The sequence below is a fragment of the Vicugna pacos genome, chromosome 35, assembly GCF_048564905.1.
Source record: "Vicugna pacos chromosome 35, VicPac4, whole genome shotgun sequence".
Classification (NCBI taxonomy): domain Eukaryota; kingdom Metazoa; phylum Chordata; class Mammalia; order Artiodactyla; family Camelidae; genus Vicugna; species Vicugna pacos.
Window position 1 is genome coordinate 20,890,229 of NC_133021.1, and position 15,109 is coordinate 20,905,337.

A 15,109-nucleotide genomic window follows, 5' to 3' on the forward strand; every position below is an offset into this window, starting at 1 on the left:
ATGCCTCCAGCTTTGCTCTTTTCCTTCAGTATTGCTTTGTCAATTCTGGGTCTTTTGCTATTCCACAAATTTTAGAATTATTTGTTCCTGTTCTGTGAAAAATGTCCTGGGTAATTTGATAGGGATGGCATTAAATCTACTACATATATAAAATAAACAGCAAGGTCCTACTGTATAGCACAGGCAAGTACAGCCTATAATGAAAAAGGATATGAAAAGGAATATATATGTACAATTGAATCACTGTGCTATACAACAGAAACTACCACAACATTGTAAATCAGTATATTTCAGTTAAAAAAATCAAAATTAAATGGAATGGTATCACACCCGCTGACTAATACCCACATATATTTTATAAAATATTTATCTAGTGTTGACAGATTGAGATCATCAAAGTCACTAGAGCGTTTTGGGACATTCATAGGTGGTGAAACCAGAAGCAAAATGAAGAACCTTTTGTGGTCATTCCAAAAATCTTTTACAAAAAGAAAATCTTCTGAGAGATCGTTTATGTTGCATAACAATTTCTTTCTACAGTTTAATCTCTGTAACTACAAAAAAAATACTAGTAAAGACAGTTCGTAAGGAAAAAAAAAAGTCGGGTGTGGTTTTACAGGGGGAGGGGGAAACCAAGAAGAGACCGGAGGGAAGGGTGGGACCTAACTTTGCAAGAAAAACCTCCCCAGAGTAGGTTCCTGGTGCGCGAGATGTTTCGCGGTTAGCAAGAAACCTCTGCAGAAGTTTCTCGCTTAAGGAGAAGTCCGCACGTTGGAGCAAAACCAGGCTTTGGCGAGTTCTTAAGAACTTAGGGGCGCTCTAAGTCTCCACGCAGGCGAACTGCACACAGGAAAGAGGAGGCCCAGTTCGAAGTTGGGGGGAACTTAGAACAGCGCGCGCGGAGCCGGGGAGACTTGAGTCAATCTCGTCTAACGGTTTCCCTGAACCGCTAGGAGCCCTCAAGCCCGGTGGGACAGCAGGGCTCACTGACTCACTGCCAGTGACTCAGCGACCCCACCCCTCTCCCCCGGGCTTTCCTCGGCCGCCGTCTCGCAGCTCGCGCCGTCCAAAGCCGGACCCAGCCCGTTAGGTCCCTGAACAGGGATCCCAAAGACCAGAGGACGAAGAGAGCTGCAGACCTATCGGTCTCCCTTTCGAAATGGGAGATACACAAGGCTGCGCGGGGCCTGAGCCCTTTGTCCTGGGCTGTGCGCGCCCCCACCCCACGCTCCAATCTCAGGCCCTCTTTGTTTCTTTCTCCACGCCTTCCGATCTGCTGGATCCCGCACTCCCCCTCTTCCTGCCTCTTTGCCCGGGGGTCTACCCACCCCACTCCCAGCCGCCTGTAGCCAAGTTGCCGCGCGCCCCTCCCACCCGCTCGCCTTCCCCCACGCCTCTTTGGCGCGGTGCCCGGGACCCCTCTTGTCTGGTCTGGGGTTGGCTCTCCCACCACCTAGTGACCCCGCCTTTTTCAGCAGCCAGGGGTGAGCAGAGCTCCGGCCATCATCAGGAAAGCCCCTGAAAACCCCAATCCAGCAAAGAAGTAACGGGACGGTGCCCAGTCTGGGTTGCTGAAGATGGGGGAGGCGGAAGGCCCCAGGGCTCCCCCGCCCCAAACCCCCGGCTCAGCCTTCCTGCACCTCGCCGGGTCCCCATTGGCTGGCGCACTCCGCCGCCGGGATGGCAGTGGGAGGAAACCTGCTTTCCAAGGGGGGTATAAAAACTGCGCCCTCGGCGGGGTCCGGTCCTCTGCCACTCTCGCTCCGGGGTCCCCGCGCCAGACACGCAGCAGCACTCCCTTCGCCCATACCCACCAAACCCTTGCTCGCCTCTCCTCCCGGAGCCGGTCCGCGCCAACGCAGCCGCCCAGACCACCGCCACCCTCTGCAGCTATGTCCACCAGGTCCGTGTCCTCGTCTTCTTACCGCAGGATGTTCGGCGGCCCGGGCACAGCGAGCCGGCCGAGCTCCAGCCGGAGCTACGTGACCACGTCCACCCGCACCTATAGCCTGGGCAGCGCGCTGCGCCCCAGCACCAGCCGCACCCTCTACACCTCGTCCCCGGGAAGCGTGTATGCCACGCGCTCCTCGGCCGTGCGCCTGCGGAGCAGTGTGCCCGGGGTGCGGCTGCTGCAGGACTCGGTGGACTTCTCGCTGGCCGACGCCATCAACACCGAGTTCAAGAACACCCGCACCAACGAGAAGGTGGAGCTGCAAGAGTTGAATGACCGCTTTGCCAACTACATCGATAAGGTGCGCTTCCTGGAGCAGCAGAACAAGATCCTGCTGGCCGAGCTCGAGCAGCTCAAGGGCCAGGGCAAGTCGCGCCTGGGGGACCTCTACGAAGAGGAGATGCGCGAGCTGCGCCGGCAGGTGGATCAGCTCACCAACGACAAGGCCCGCGTCGAGGTGGAGCGCGACAACCTGGCCGAGGACATCATGCGGCTCCGGGAGAAGTAAGGCGGCGCCCACGCGCGGCTCTGGGAGGGAAAGAGGGGAACGGGGAGCTGCCACGCCCTTGGGGAGGTAGCCGCGGCAGCCGCTGCCTGGGGGACTGCGGGGAGACAAGGCTGTGGCTGCAGCGGCGCAGCCTCGCCCTGAGCCCAGACCTTGCAAGTTAGCATTTCACCTTCACCCCCACGCATCACCCAAGAACTCCCCGTTTCAAGTTGCACATTTTTAAAAACAACCACTGTACTCGAAAGCCCTTGCAAACGACGAATGCGGTTTCCCCAAACTTCTGCAAAGTTTCTTGACCTCCCTCTAGCGGGCTGCCAGCCCCAAGGCCGTGGAGGGAGCCAGACAAAGGGATTGCGGAGTCTCCCCCGGGAGGGGCGGGGTGGCGATCCCCTCGCTGGTCTTTGTGGCGACCGTGATTGCTTTTCCCCGCTGCTGCCAAGGTCCCGCTAAAACTAGCCGAAAGCAGCGCTTCTAAAAGCCGCGGTCGTTGGCCGCCCGGGGAGGTGGCGCAGCAACTCTTGTCTAGCGGCGAGGACGTGGTGGTTGGGTGTGGTCGCCCCGCCCCTGGCGGTTTAGCGATTCTCACTTAGTTAATATCTGACTTTCTAGATTGCAGGAGGAGATGGTCCAGAGGGAGGAGGCCGAGAGCACCTTGCAGTCTTTCAGACAGGTATGTAGATTCTGGTCCCACTCGAAGCCACCGGACCCCACCCACCCAACCCACAGGCAATTCTAAAAGTTACTTAATCCAAGTCTGAACAGTGCAAAACTTCACGTCTGCGCGCCAAGCCCCCTAGTGGCAGAAAGTCCACAGTTTGGAGCTTCTCCGCATAAAAACCCTTGAATAATTAAAGCGTTCCTTAGGATACAAAGTCTTAAACTTTGTCCTTTATTTCAAGATTTTTTTTCCCCGAGAAATCTTTTTTTTTTTCGTTTTGTCTTTGCAACACGTCGATACTCCGACTTCGAACTATTAGTTTGGTTTAGTTTGCAGTTTTGCTAAAGTCAAGTTGGCTAACTTTTACAAGGCCACAAAAAGCGCAATTCTGCCCTATAGTTGAAAATGTAAAATGTATTGGAGGATAAGAAACTCAGTTTAATTGGACTTAAGCCAGCGAGTTTCTTTTCTTCGCCAAGTTCTATTGTGGCCTTAAGATTAGATGGAAGTATGTCTATGCACAACTACTTTGTGACCTAATAAGGGCGGATAGGAGCCATCTGTCCCCTTGGCTGAAAGGTATTAATGGTTTCTACGGGCTTCACGACGGAATGTAGATACAGACATTCTGGCAAGTGTGATGGCTCCGGACAGAAATAATAGGAGTCTTTGTGCTCCCAGAGAAGCTTCGCAACAGGCTACATTCTTATTGCATATGTAATGATGCAAGCACACTTCTAATTGGACACAAGTATTTGCTAACATCCGTTATCTATTATCTGGCCCAGACTCGTGAAGTATGTGATATGAAAAGTTCTTAAAGCTATAGTCATACCTCACATTTGGAAATGCCTTTCTTTACTGCATCCTTGGATTCTTTAGCATTCTCTCCAGAAGGAAAGAATAAATCTGAAACCAAAGAATGGCATTTTAAGTAAAAGGGGTTTTTTTTGTTTTTTTTTTTTCCGTAGGATTTTTAACTTAAAGTTGCAATGCCTATTTTCAGGAAGAGTTCCCAGCATAGTTTTTTTTTTTCCCTGAACACTTACCTGCATTGGCTTTAAAAACTCTCCCAGATTAATAACCTAGAATAACATTTTAAAACAATTTTTATTAAAGTATAGTCAGCTACAATGTATCAATTTCTACAATAACATTTTGAAGCAGAAATACATTGATCAAATTAATTTAAAAACAGCAATGTGTGCTTTCTTTTTGTCGTGGAGCATTTATGAACATCATATCTGTAATGTGTTCCACTGAGTAGTAAGTTAATATAAAATAATTTTAGTATAAATTGTCCCTCCTATTTAGGGATTAGATAAAACCTCTCCTATTCAAAGAGAATGACACATTGAACTTTTTTTCATAGAGATTAGTAAATCTTGTGTATCTTTTTTAGGGCTTAAGGACAAGCAAAAAGTAATTTTTTCCTATGCTTGATCTTTTAATTATTACCCGTACCTCATTCACGTTTCCATGAAGGTGATGGAAGTTTGTCAACATTTTAAGACTGTAAGACTATAAACAGTACAACAAATATATTTGCTTACAAAATATGAGGTATAAAAGTCCTCATGACATTTCCTTGAGGGAAAATAAAATATTTGGGATGTAGCAGTTTACAAATGGTGGAAACACAAAAGGAAGCAGCAAGAATTTTACAGGTAAATTACCCTCTGTGCGTTTTTACCCTTCATTCTGAAACGAACTAACTGAATTGACACAGTGCAAACTGTCAATTGCATGGAAGTGTCAGAGGATGGACACACCCTTGTGGTGTAACATAGGGGAGTTTCCAGAGAAAAATCTGCCAGAGAAATCGAAGTAAATACACTTCAGAGTTACATTTTTTTTTCCTTACATGCCTGAACCACATTGAACTGCATATTTGCCATTGCACATCTTGGATTGCAGTATAAATCTAGCCTTGTATCCTGAATGCCAGATAATTTGCTTTGGAGTTTAAGAATAAATCAGGAGATCTGAGTAGAGGCGGAAAAAAAGAGCTTAAGTATTATCTGTGAAATTTCTGAAGCATGAATTTCTTATTCCATGATGTTACCGCCCTCCCCCAAATCTTTAAAATGCTGTGGCTTTGATCTTCTAGATTAAAGAAAGTAATAATAAAAAAAAAAACTTCATGGGTATAATGCGGACTCCATAATCATAGATTAACCACCTTAACCTTTTTTTAAATGGAAGGACTGGGGATTGAACCCAGGACCTCATGCTCGACCACTGAGCTATACCTCTGGATTTGAAGATACTAACTATCATGTATAACATAGATAAACAACAAGGTCCTACTGTATAGCACAGGGAACTATATTCAATACTATGCAATGGCCTAAAATGACAAAATATGAAAAGAAATACATATTATATACATAAACGAATCACTATGCTGTACACCAGAAATTAACAACATTGTAAATCCACTTTACTTCAATTAATTAATTAACTGATTAATAATTGATTGAACACAGTTGGCCACATTGGCATACACTTATTTTTAAATTGTCTGTTAACCCCCTTGAGTACAACTCAGTGGGGTCACAATTCAAAATTGTTAATGAAGAGAAGAAAGCACAGTATATTATAGTGCTGTGTGATTAATCAGCTTATTCAAAGGTTATGAAATGTGTCAGTGGCTTCTGTATGGTAAAGAGACGAAGTGCAGATGGTTCATTTAAAATGAATAAATGGGACAAGCCAGGGACTTTACCATCTCCTCCACGTCCTTCTCTTTTCAAACAGGATGTTGACAATGCTTCTCTGGCACGTCTTGACCTGGAGCGTAAAGTGGAATCCTTGCAAGAGGAGATTGCGTTTTTGAAGAAACTCCATGAGGAGGTAAGAGGAGTCACTGTTGGGGAATGGATGTGGGTGAAGCTGCTCCCATCCTTGGCATGGCTGATCTTCTGTCTTTTCTCTCTTCAGGAAATCCAGGAGCTGCAGGCCCAGATTCAGGAACAGCACGTCCAAATCGACGTGGACGTCTCCAAGCCTGACCTCACGGCTGCCCTGCGTGACGTCCGTCAGCAGTACGAGAGCGTGGCCGCCAAGAACCTGCAGGAGGCCGAGGAGTGGTACAAGTCCAAGGTCCGAAACAAGCACACGTGGCCAGAGCAAAAGAAAAGCATTTTATTCTGCAAACGCCTACCTGTCTCTGATTCCTAAATACCTCTTAGCCCCCAAGTGTAGCTGCCTTTGCTTCCTTATTTATTTCTTGCTGAACCCTAAGCACTGCTCACGTGCCTTCCTTTAGAATAGCAGACTCCCTTTCTGTCACCCTCCTTCGAAGTAAACCCCAAGGCCATGCCCTTGACCTTCCCAGCTTTTAAAATGAGGGAAAGCAGAATGAATGTCTACTTGAAAATCTCAACATCAGCCTTCCACCTCATGTTCTCTGGTTTTCAAAACAGAAATTTCAACGTATTCTGGAAGATGTTGAGATCTGAACTTTGAACCTACAGTTTGGTTATCCTGTCTTATTTGTTTGTCTGTTGGCCAGCTTTAAGCTTTCCCATTTGTCCAGGCCAGGTAGCACCTTAGGGGATTTGTGCACAAGACACATGGGTGACCCACGTTTCCACTTCCTCCCTGACAGTTTGCCGACCTCTCCGAGGCTGCTAACCGCAACAACGATGCCCTGCGCCAGGCGAAGCAGGAGTCCAATGAATATCGGAGACAGGTGCAGTCTCTGACCTGTGAAGTGGATGCGCTCAAAGGGACTGTGAGTATCACCCCACAGGGCAAGGGGGCAGATAGCCAGCTTGGAGCCATTCAGGTGGCCAAGCTCAGGGTGTCATTAGAACACAGTTTTGTTAAAAGGAAGAAAAATTGGCATTTTAATCCCAAGAAAATGAGCTGTCAGAACAGATGCAAAAAGAACTTGGAGCTCTGAAGGTTTTAGTGTATTATTATTATTATTGCTTTTATTAGGAAGGGACTTGGTACTTGTATTCTCTGCTGAAAATTGAAAATTGGAGCATTTCCCATTTGCTACTAGGGAAAATGATTGCCCATGGTCTGGAAGTGGTGGGTGTTGGTTTTGGTTTTCTGGGAAATAACACTGGCCACCTCTCCAATCTGCTGCAGAACGAATCTCTGGAACGCCAGATGCGTGAAATGGAAGAGAACTTTGCCGTGGAAGCTGCTAACTACCAAGACACTATTGGCCGCCTGCAGGATGAGATTCAGAACATGAAGGAAGAGATGGCGCGTCACCTTCGTGAATACCAAGACCTGCTGAATGTCAAGATGGCCCTCGACATCGAGATTGCCACCTACAGGAAGCTGTTGGAAGGAGAGGAGAGCAGGTGTGGAGCCAGGGCTAGAGCGAATGCATTCAGAGCTGCTGTCCGCTCAGTCTTATGCCCCTCGCTTTACAGATGTTATGTCACTTAATCTTCAGAACGTTTCTTCAAGGTGGCTACTTACCACTTTTGACAGATGAGGGACCTTAGCTTCAGAGAGACTGAGTTACTTATCCTAGTCAGTTAACCAATATCAGAGCTGAGATTTGAACCCATGATTCTGGGAAAACCAACATCAACTCTGTTATACCTCCAGCCCCTTGCAGAAAATGCTTGGAGTAAAATATTTACATGTACTAATGGGTCCAGTCGTGGACTAATGCTTCTGAAGCAAGTCCCTCTCCTATAAATTACAGGAGTCAATTTTCTTATTTGACAAAAACCAGAAAAAAATACAATTTTAATACAAATTTGTATAACTTTGTTCCTTGTTGTTCAAGTTGTTCTCCAAAACATTTTACTGTTTCTCTTCATCTTGTTACAGGATCTCTCTGCCTCTTCCAAACTTTTCTTCCCTGAACCTGAGGGGTAAGCATTTGATTGTCTTTTAAGAATAATTTCAGCAGCTTGCAACCATTTTGTTTATAAAGCACCCATTTTTTTAAGTGGTACGTGAAAAATGCCATGCGAGAGAAGATGCTACAGGATCTCCATAAGTTTCAAGCCCGAGTACTATCTTAAATCCTCTACTCCCAATTAAATTGCAACTCCATGTTTCTTCCTCCGGATGGAGTGTGCACTCAAGTGGTCCATCTCGTTCTGATGCTACAGTGGTGTCAGCCCCTGAGTTTTGAAATAGGTGACAGTCTTTAGAATTACTTTGGGAATAGCGCTTTAAACAGTTGTGAACAAAAATCATAATTCTTTGGACAAAAATGTTTCTTGTCTTTTTAAAAATTTTTTCATGTTACTTATTTTGGGTTTCTTTTCTTTATACAGAAACCAATCTGGATTCAATTCCACTGGTTGACACCCATTCCAAAAGGACACTTCTGATTAAGACGGTGGAAACCAGAGATGGACAGGTTGGTATCTTTAAATCAAAACGGGAGTAATCGCAGACAGGCCGTGATAGCCTTTTAAATCAATAAGTCTGTCTCCGATACAGCCAGCTCATTCAGGAGGTTTCAGTTTCAGGGATGCCCCCTAAGAAGAGAATGGGCCTCTTTTTCCAGCCCTCCACAAAGCCAGCTAATTATCTGGCTGCCAGATGTGAAGATGAGATAGGCAACCTTCCTGGAGTCCAAAATTAGTGATTTGCTTTGGTGCTTAATTGGAAACAGGAGTACAGCTTCCTTGAGTTACTCCTTAAACTAGCTTCATTAGGCTCCCTCAGTACCAGGAATGTTTTGATCCTGGACATACACGGCCTCCCTTGAACACTCCTAGGCCCTTTTATGATGTAATACAAGGATATGCTTAGGATCAAGTAGTTTCTCATTACCTCTCTGTGCCAGGGAAGAAAGGGTCAAAATGTATTGTAATCTTCCCATAATTTTCCCTTGCACATAAACTCAAAATATACTTGCTCTACACTTAAGTTTTTTTTAAATTTATTGATTTTAACTGAAGTGCAGTCAGTTACAATGTGTTAATACCTGTTGTGCAGCACAATGTCTCAGTCATGCATATACATACATATATTCATTTACGTATTTCTTCCATTAGAGGTTATTGCAAGATACTGAACATAGTTCCCTGTGCTATACAGAAGAAACTTGTTTTAAATCTATTTTTACATATAGTGGCTAGCATTTGTAAATCTCAAACTCCCAAATTTATCCCTAGAAGACATGTTTTGATTGCTTTTGAATTTTGCTGCTTGGGGTTATTACAGCATCCTTCTTCATAAATACCGTATTTTTTAAATTTCTTTTTTTAAGTCATAACAATCTATTGGATACATATTTTGCATGTAGATGAAGAGCATTTTACATACGTTATCTGTCCTCCCCCAGCCCTGCCACCATGACCAATGCAGAACTAACACAGTCTTCCAACTTTCACAATAAATTATGCGTACTTAGGATTCTCCTTTGACACATTTTATGGGGTAATTTAATCATCCATATAGAGTATTATATCTGATTTTGAGTTCTATTTTTCTTAACAGGTTATCAATGAAACTTCCCAGCATCATGATGACCTGGAGTAAAAACTGCACATACTCAGTGCAGCAAAATATGACCAGCAAGAATAAAAAAAGAAATTCATATCTTAAAGAAACAGCTTTCAAGTGCCTTTCTGCAGTTTTTTCAGGAGCGCAAGATAGATTCGGAATAGGAATAAGCTCTAGTTCTTAAGAACCAACACTTGTAAGAGATTTAGAAAAAAGTTTACAACATAATCTAGTTTACCGAAGGAGCCTTGTGCTAGAATACTTTTTAAAAAGTATTTTTGAATACTATTAAAACTGCTTTTTTCCAACAAGTATCTGATCCAACTTGTTTCTGCTTCAATAAATCTTTGGAAAACTCTTTTAGTGTCTTACTTATTTGGTAATATCTAAGCAATCCTCCAAATTTTATGGGAATATATGTTTTAGTTAATTTTTTTTTATCTTGGTTAAATTGCCACAAAAGCAAGGTTTGGTGAACTTGAGAAATTCAACTTTACGCTTGAAGTATAGTTCTTAATTTGGTCATTTTCGATGTACCTCACTTCTTTGCAATTAAGTTATTTTTTAAATTTACAAATAGATACAGAAAGAAAGAACTCGTACACAAAATGATGATAGGTCTTTCCAATGAAATGAATCCAGTTGGGTCCATGTCCATGTGTGGTTTCAGTTCTAAGAAAGAGACCTCCTAAAATGAAAAACTGACTAAAACTGCTTTTTGGTACATGCAGCATGTAGGCAGTACGTTCCACTGTGGGGCTTAAAGCATAGGGCAATGGCGAGGGTGTAAGGGCTGAATCTTTCATTAGCAAGATGCAGAGCAACAGGACAAGTTCATCTTGTTTCAACACGGGAAACCAGCCTGCTTTTCTGTGTGTGTGTGATCTCTGAGTCTATGTATCTACCTATAGTTATTTTTAAAGGCCTTTGTGTTTGGGGAAGTGATGTTAGACACAAAAGGAAAATTCTTACATGTTTGTTGGGAGTTGAAATTAACACACAAGTCATGTAAAATGAAGCTAACTCTCTACTTGGCTTTCAAAAGCTGGAGCAAAGAGGATGCAGTCGTGTGGTCTTGAGAAGCTTCCTGTGGGTCATAGGATGTGAGCAGAGTTTAGGAAGAGGGATACAGTTTATCCAAATAAAAGAGGGAAGGTATCACTCGGAGGCAATAGAGCTGTAGTGGCCCATTGTGTGTTCTGGAGGGAAATTCTTTCGAGTTAGAAGTTCCCCTGCTTCTCTGAGTCCCAATTTCCCGTATACCCATAACCCCTCTCCTCTAGGAATGAGGTGGCAGGTATTTGTTGTAATTTTAAAGTGTTTACATCTCCCCCCTGTAGAGTTGCTGAGGGGAAAGTAAGACAGTTACCCTTAGTTTGAGTACCAGGCACTGTGCTAAGCAACATAGCTGTGATTTTCATCGTATTTCTTGCTGTGGGTACCGCATGCATAAAGAAAAATTTGGCTGGGGAGGCGACCCCCATTAGGGCGATTTACATCTCCTCGTAGGATGGTCTTGGTTCATGCCGACTTATTAAATAGTGTCCCCTTTCAGACTCACAAGAGTACTAGTTTGGACAATAGATTCTATCTGGTCATCTTACCCTCAGTATAATCTTACAGGAAAGGATATTCATCCCAAGATTCCTTGAGTCTGGCTGCACCACCCCCAACCTCTCCCTTACCCCCCGTATACGAACAACTGCCATGTTAGATGGTGTAATCAGTATTGCCAGAGCAAACATCCAAGTGCTTGGGCCCCTGAAGAAACTACTTGATTTTCAGTTCTGTTTTTTATTCTTTAGCCATTGACACCACGTTCCTCTCAGACTCTTAACCCTATTTCTCCAGTCTCTTCTTGCATTTCTGCCCCTCCATTGGCTTATGACGATCATCCAGGGAGGACACCAGCCCCACACTGGTTTTCTTCATTCATATAACCCTTCATGATTAAAAGATGAAGGAAGGGAGAGAGGGAGGAAGAGAGAGAGAGAGAGAAAAAGAAAGAAAAAGAAAGAAAGAAAAGCAAGCAAGCAAGCGAGCTACAGTTGGGTTTTTCCCTCTTCGGGGAGAGCAACCAAGGTGACAAATTCTGCCAAAACATTTTGAGACTAGTGGGCTTCCCACCCTTAAGAATATCTCTTCTAGCCCTTTCTAAAATCACCTCCCTGAAATGGAAAAAGATGAGCTGGCCTCCCTTATCTGCACCTGTCAGAAATCAGCCTTTAGAGAAAAGTCTCCCAGGGGCCCACCTAACAGGAATTCAAATCTATTTAAGACTTTTTTATGTTTACCTTTCATTATACTTGTCAGCATTTTCCTTATCTTCCACTTTGAAAAACTCATAGAAAGAAACTCTGTTCTCATCGCCTATGGGGAAGCCAAAGATTAATGCTTGGTTCTTTTATGTATAACATTAATCCAAGATTAAAGGAGATTTGAAAAAAAAAAGTAGGGGGTGGGGAGAAGGAAATGATAACATAAGTGTAAGTCTCCAAAAAGTTACCAAGGGGAGTGGGCGGTCCCTGGAAATACTGTGAAAATTAAGCCCTGCTAAGGTTTCTCGCAGTTGGGACAGATGGAATAGAACAAACGTCTGACTGAGTTATAGCTTCCTGACGTGGGATCCACCCTCCCAGGACCCGCCTCTGACAAAGGCGCTAGGAGAGTGACATCTCCTTTCTCAGGTTGTGAGATGAAGGGAGGAAGGGTGTGCACAATGATGGGTGGGGAGGGAGAGGGGATTAGTGAGGACACCGGATTCCCCTCGTCTTTTCCTGAAGAAAACGAGGTTGAGCAGACACGATGCTCCCAAAGAAGGCTCTCTCTCCAGCCTACCAGGCTTCAGCTAAATAAAGGGTCTCCACAAATCCCCTAGGGCTGCCCTAACAAAACACCACAGACTAAGGGTGCTTACACAACAGAAATTTATTTCCTCACAGTTCTGGAGGCTGGAAGCCCAAAAGCAAGGTGCTGGCAGGGTTGGTTTCTTCAAAGGCCTCTGTCCTTAGTCATTCCTTTTTATAGGGAAATCAGTCATGTTGGATGAGGAACCACCCAGATGACCTCATTTTTACCTTAATGACCTCTTTAAAGACCCTGTCTCCAAGTACAGACACATTCTGAGGTAATGGGGGGGGGCTAAGACTTCAACATATGAATATGGGAACAGGGTGGGGAGACATGGGGGCAAGAGACACACAGTTCAGCTATGAGAGGGTCCCAGTTAAACACTTGAAGAACAGCCTCCTTGTCTGTACTTGAAACAGGTCTGTGATGGAGATTTTCAAATCTCCCTGATGGTTAATACACGGCTTAAAGATTCATGGCCATCTGTGACTAGTCAACCTCTCCGTTTTTCAAAATCGCCTCTCAAGGTAGAGAACTGTTTGCGATAAGTCCTCTGGAGACTTTCCCTAAAGAGCTACCATGTAAGGCAAGTGTTTCTTTTAGGACACTGTAAGCAGTGAGCAGACAGCCGTGGAAGGCTCTGGAAGAGTCAGTGTAATCTAACAGGCTGCTCTCAGATGAAGATTTTCCTCAGTCCAAGAAGACCAGTCTAAAGCTATGGTCTCATAGGAGGGTCAAGGGCCCTGTATGTATCAGGCACTGGGCTGGGGGTTGGTTGTCCCACCACTGGTTGCTCCCTGACTGAGGTCACCATCTACCAGCCTAGTGGGGAAGAACAGTGCTACGTGAACAGCATGAATGTTTGTGTCCCATATGCTGGCATCCTCATCCCAATATGGCGGCATATGCTGGCATCCTCATCCCAATATGGCGGCATGAGGAGGTGGGACCTTTGGGAAGTGGTTAATTAATTAATTGTGGGACGTAATTCATGAGGTGGAGCCGTCAGAAATAGGATTGGTGCTCTTATAAAAAGACACAGAGAGAGTTTGCATTCCCTCTGCTCTGTTGCTTTCCCCTCTGACAGGATTCAATGAGAAGCCAACCGACAAAGAGGAAGAGCACCGGGAGAAAGAAATTTCTATTGTCTTTCTTTTCTTCCTTCCTTCCTTCCTTCCTTCCATTGTTTTCTTTTGGTTATTTTTAATGGAGAAATGGGGATTGAACCCAGGACCTCATGCATGCTAAGCATGTGGTCTACCCCTGAGCTATACCCTCCCTCCAAACTTCTGTTAAGTCACCCAGTCTGTGGCATTCTGTTATAGCAGCCCAGACTGACAGGGAACACTGAGTCCAAGGTGTTGAGTGCATTTTGATTCAAATGTTGCAAACAGCTACACAGATCACCTCAGTTCAATTTGGCTCGCCTCAGACTAACCTATCTCAGATGAGGGTCACCTTCTGCCCTTGGCGTTCAGACTGTGGCTTCTAGTCCCGATGCCAATCGTCACTGAGCATGGGCCCCTGTCTCTCCAGAATATGAAAATTTCCCTGTCTTTTTGTCTATTTTTATCATATTAACGGTAGTTACATTACCATTTTATATTTGTTTAAAGGTCTTTGTCTGCTAATGGAAATATGTGATTTGCAGGTGAATTTGCTTATCTTCTCTGTTTTCTTTTTTGGTTTTTGATGATTTGGTCCTTTTTATAGTGCACCTCACAATTTTTAACTGGATGCTGAACATTTTAAATGAATGCTTCTTTCAGCTCCGGACAATGATTTCATTCTCTAAAAAGAAAGAACAGTTTTCTTCATAGGCAAAGAGTACCAGTGGGTCACCTTGATCCTGGGAAGGGTTAGTTTTAGCTTTGGTTAGGCCTCATGTATTTCAGCTCCATCATCTTGGTACTGGTTCTCACCTATCAGGTGTGTTCCTGGGTGGGTCACTTCTGGGTCTCAACTGCAGACTGGATGTATTTATCAAAAAGCCCTTCCACTTTGGCAGAAACTCTGGCCTCTGGTTCTCAAAAGCTATGCAGGTGTTCAAATCTTTGTTCAGCTTTCAGTTTCCCTGCTACTATATTTTGCTGGGTTTCTTGGAGTTTCACCCCAAACATCACAGATTAGGAGCTGGCCAACAATTTGAATGAACTGCTGTCGACTTAGCCCAGTAAGAATACCAGTTCATGTTTGAGCTTTCTCCCTCATTTGGAAGTTGTCCTCCTGGGAAAAGCCAAGTAAAGGTTGACATAACCTTGGATTCTTTGCTTCTCTCAACGAATATAGCCCTTAGTTTCAATTCTTGACTGTATTGGTTCCCCTCCAAAACATGTGCACAGTTGTGTGTGTGTGTGTTTGTGTGTGGTATGTTCTAGCTATTCTAGTTTTTCATGGAGTAGACAGGTATTCAGTTTTCAACTGCCACTAGAAACCAGACACTTGTAAAACTCAGCAGCTTAGCACAACCATCTAAGGTTCTGTGGTTTAACCAGGCTCAACTTAGGATCATTCATGCAAATGCAGTCAGTGTGTAGCTGGGGCTGGGGCCATCTGAAACCTTAACTGGACTGGACATAGAAGATGATTTCTTCATTCTTAAGCCTCCTTCCTCAGTGCTCCTTGACTCCTTTCACTTGCCATATACTGTCTCATAATTCGTGGCTTAGGCATCTCACAGCATGGCCTCGAAATAGTTCTA

At 44.5% G+C, this 15,109-nt stretch overlaps 1 protein-coding gene across 1 annotated transcript; it reads left to right on the forward strand.

Annotated features, from left to right (window-relative positions):
- The first annotated feature begins 1,492 nt into the window (after window positions 1-1,492).
- VIM (vimentin) lies at window positions 1,493-9,916 on the forward strand. Its single transcript, XM_006216768.4, has 9 exons — window positions 1,493-2,455; window positions 3,069-3,129; window positions 5,878-5,973; window positions 6,061-6,222; window positions 6,731-6,856; window positions 7,222-7,442; window positions 7,924-7,967; window positions 8,379-8,464; window positions 9,553-9,916. Exons 1-9 carry the CDS (start codon window positions 1,578-1,580, stop codon window positions 9,592-9,594), a joined length of 1,716 nt encoding a protein of 571 aa, XP_006216830.2. The 5' UTR covers window positions 1,493-1,577; the 3' UTR covers window positions 9,595-9,916.
- Window positions 9,917-15,109: the final 5,193 nt, after the last annotated feature.

What these genes read in the sequence shown, in the direction of transcription:
- VIM (XM_006216768.4), top strand. Translation starts at nt 1,578, where the DNA reads ATGGGGGAGGCGGAAGGCCCCAGGGCTCCCCCGCCCCAAACCCCCGGC. An exon ending in ATCATGCGGCTCCGGGAGAA is followed by an intron (nt 2,456 to 3,068) that starts GTAAGGCGGCGC and finishes CTGACTTTCTAG; the next exon opens with ATTGCAGGAGGAGATGGTCC. An exon ending in TTGGAAGGAGAGGAGAGCAG is followed by an intron (nt 7,443 to 7,923) that starts GTGTGGAGCCAG and finishes ATCTTGTTACAG; the next exon opens with GATCTCTCTGCCTCTTCCAA.